This window comes from Echinops telfairi, unplaced genomic scaffold, assembly GCF_000313985.2.
Source record: "Echinops telfairi isolate 266 unplaced genomic scaffold, ASM31398v2 ScPeMD7_41;HRSCAF=154, whole genome shotgun sequence".
NCBI lineage: Eukaryota > Metazoa > Chordata > Mammalia > Afrosoricida > Tenrecidae > Echinops > Echinops telfairi.
The window spans coordinates 2,884,885-2,888,643 of NW_022103939.1; the positions used below are offsets into that span (position 1 = coordinate 2,884,885).

The 3,759-nt window shown below is 34.7% G+C and overlaps 1 protein-coding gene across 1 annotated transcript; it reads left to right on the forward strand.

Annotated features, from left to right (window-relative positions):
• The first annotated feature begins 1,141 nt into the window (after positions 1-1,141).
• LOC101659092 (olfactory receptor 52E2) lies at positions 1,142-2,114 on the forward strand. Its single transcript, XM_013008555.2, has one exon. It carries the CDS (start codon positions 1,179-1,181, stop codon positions 2,112-2,114), a length of 936 nt encoding a protein of 311 aa, XP_012864009.1. The 5' UTR covers positions 1,142-1,178.
• The last annotated feature ends 1,645 nt before the right edge of the window (positions 2,115-3,759 follow it).

Sequence of the window (3,759 nt, forward strand, 5' to 3'; positions counted from 1 at the left end):
TCACTAAAATAAAGAAAACACAACTCTCTTTGAGCGTAGACAGTATTGGTATATGTAGAATCATTTTTTGGTTCTTTGTGGTAATGAAAAATACACTCTTCAAATAAGTTGTACATTTTCATAAAACTCTTAGATTCCTTTATTTCCCAAATTATTTATATGAATATTTAGAAAGCTTTGAAATCTAGCAGCAAGCCTTGATACTATTGCTTTTTTAATTTTAAATGATTTATTGGGGGCGCATACAACCCTTATCACAATACATCAATTGTGTAAAGCACATTTGTACATTCGTTGCCCTCATCATTCTGAAAACATTTGATCTCTACTTAAGCCCTTGGCATCAGCTTCTCATTTTCCCCACTTCCCTCCCCTCTCCCCCTTCCCTCATCTACCCTTGATAATTTATAATTATTATTTTGTCATATCTTACACTGTCATTAGCTGTTTTCAAGTGGCTTGTCTTATGGCAACTCCATGCATAACCCAAGATAATGCTGAACAGTCCTGCAGCATCTTCCAGATCACTGGTACGTTGACATTTGTTATCTTACCACTGTATATGTTGAGTGACTTCTAACCTATTGGGTTCATTTTCAAATATTACTGGCATTTTATATAACAATATGCTGTGATGCTCAAGGTTTTCTTTAGTTAATATTCAGAAGTATATTACTAGGTCTTTCTACTTGATAAGTATTGGTATGGAAGCTCTGCTAAACCTGTCCAACACAAGTGAGACTGCTGGGTTTTGAAACATCTGTGGCACAGTGCCAGCAGAATAGTAGCATACAAGTCATCACCGTTGAACAGATCGACAACCCAGTGGCAGTGTTCTCTAGCTACTTTATATGTAGTGGTTAAAAGAACCACAAGTAGTTCAAAATTCAAAGGGAATTTTTGTACTAATAATTACAATGACTAGTGAAAATCAATTACCTAATCTTTCAGATGTCACCTCTCATTACAGCTTTGTGTATAATGAGTGTTAAGTCTATACCATTACATTAATATAAAATGCATATATTTTTAAATAATATTGCATTACATTCATATAAAAATGCATATTTTTAATAATATTGTTATCTTTATGTGTCCAACTCTAGGATTTTATCTTGTGCTCTTCTGACTGGATAAGCACACATTTCTAACTGTGGACATATGCATTACCTTATAGAATGTTCCCTACAAATGACACCCAATTCCACCCCTCATCTTTTTTACTGCTGGGGATCCCAGGAATGGAAACACTACACATCTGGATTGGGTTCCCCTTTTGTGCTGTGTATGTGATTGCACTCTTAGGGAATTTAACCATTCTGTTTGTGATCAAGACTGAGAGCAGCCTGCACCAACCCATGTTCTACTTCCTGGCCATGTTAGCCACCATTGACTTGGGCCTCTCCACAGCTACCATCCCTAAGATGCTTGGTATCTTCTGGTTCAACCTTAGAGAGATAGTGTTTGATGCCTGCCTCACACAGATGTTTTTCATCCACAACTTCACTGGCTTAGAATCAGCAGTTCTCTTGGCAATGGCTTATGATCGCTATGTGGCCATCTGCAACCCATTGCGATATAGCACCATTCTCACTAACAAGGTTGTTTCTCTGATTGGTCTTGGAGTAGTAGTAAGAAATTTCATTGCCGTTATTCCATTTGTATTTCTCATATTGAGACTGCCCTTCTGTGGGAATCACATCATTCCTCACACTTATTGTGAGCACATGGGTCTTGCTCGCCTCTCTTGCGCCAGTATTAAGATTAATATTATTTATGGCTTATGTGCCATTTGTAATCTAGTGTTTGACATCACAGCTATTGCTATCTCTTATGTCCATATACTCCGTGCTGTATTCCGTCTCCCTTCCCATGAAGCCCGGCTCAAATCTCTCAGCACATGTGGTTCACACGTTGTTGTTATCCTTGCCTTTTATACACCAGCCCTCTTTTCCTTCATGACCCATCGCTTCGGTCGGAATGTCCCCCGTTATATCCACATACTTCTGGCTAATCTCTATGTCATAGTGCCACCAATGCTTAACCCGGTGATCTATGGGGTCAGAACCAGGCAGATCTATGAGTGTGTGAAAAAAATATTAATACACAAATAAGGAATGCACAAGGAGTAACGCTTAATTCTAATGAGAATTTACATGAAATTTTAGGAATCGTCAGGCAAGAGATGCTTTATCAGAAGTAATATAATCAATGTGCATTTATAATTATTCCTTTAGGTAAGTGGTTCTCAGTACAGAAAATTTCCACCTGTATTTCAGTCACTTCTCTTGTTATTCTTGTGAGCTTCCCTTTCCCATACCAAATCCTTTATGTTATTTTACCATTTATTTATTTCAATGTATTTTTGAGATTTAGTATAAAAATAATATGTACATATTGTTGCTAGATTAACTGATGTTTCGTTAAGCTCTTTTACATTAATATAATTAATATTAATTTCAAATGACCTCTTTTTGTTACAATTTCATTTGGTAGAATTTCAATGGTGATTTTCCACTTTTCTGATGGCATAGAATTTACATATATTACAAGTAGACAGCTTTCTTAAGTTACAAAATTTCACCTCTCTGAACTGTTTTTATATATTATCATGATTTTCAGTTATAAGAAGCATTTAAATTCTATTTTAAAATATCTCATAGTTTTAGGTTTCTGAAATATCTGCACTTTAAAATATACCACACATGGAAAACTTAAGATAGTTAGTCTTGTTCTTCTGTTTAATGTACTATCATATATTTGATTTCTATTAGTCAGCCCAAACTTGTGAATCTTTCTTATTCAATGCTTTTCCTCCTGTGTTTGCTTTGTTTTACTATTACTCCATATATAATTTGGTTAATTTTATACATCATTTTACACTTATTTTAGTCAATGTCATAGACTTTTACATAACATTTTATATCTAATGGAAATTAGCAGTATTATATCTTTACAGTAATGAAAGGATTTTAGAGCTACGTTTAGACCCATTTTAATGCATGTCTCTACTTTCTGACATATAATATTTTTGGTGTACTTTACTTCCTAAAAATTGTAAGCCACATCTACACTGTGGTTATGATTTTATACAGTGTATATTCATTTAAATGTTTGTGTATATTTACTACCTCATTGTTACTCATTTCTTCCTGCATCTATAAACTCCCATCTGTAGCAATTTTACTTAAGCAGGAGAAATAAACTTGGAGATTTCCTTTGCTGTATATTTGTCTATTTTTATTTTCATGAAATGGCATTATATAATCAATTATGTTAAGGTCATTTTGAAGTAAGGATTTTTACCATAGTTGTAATTTCACTTATTAGTGATTTATTTTTAAATCTTTGAAAATATCATTAATGTGTTTTGCCCTCCAATTTTGGTTGAGATGACAGCAATCTGTTTTTGGGTCTCACAGCAGACAATCTCAATGTTGTATTAATCATTTTCATTTATAATTTCCTCTATTTTATGGTGTGTTAGTCTGGGTAAACTAGAGAAACAAATTCATAAACACACATATGTATATAAGGGAGAGGTTTATATACAAGAGCAATTGAACATTGAGAAAACATCCCAGCCCAGTCCAAGCCAAGGCTGTAAGTCTGTTATTAGCCCATATGTCCAATACTGAGCTATAAAGTCCTTGTCAGACTCACTAAAGACATGCAATGAAGCCAAATGCAGGGCGATGCAAGCCAGCAGGTAGAAAGTCTTTGGGTCCAGTGGCTTTGTAAGCATCTCAGAGCTGGCAG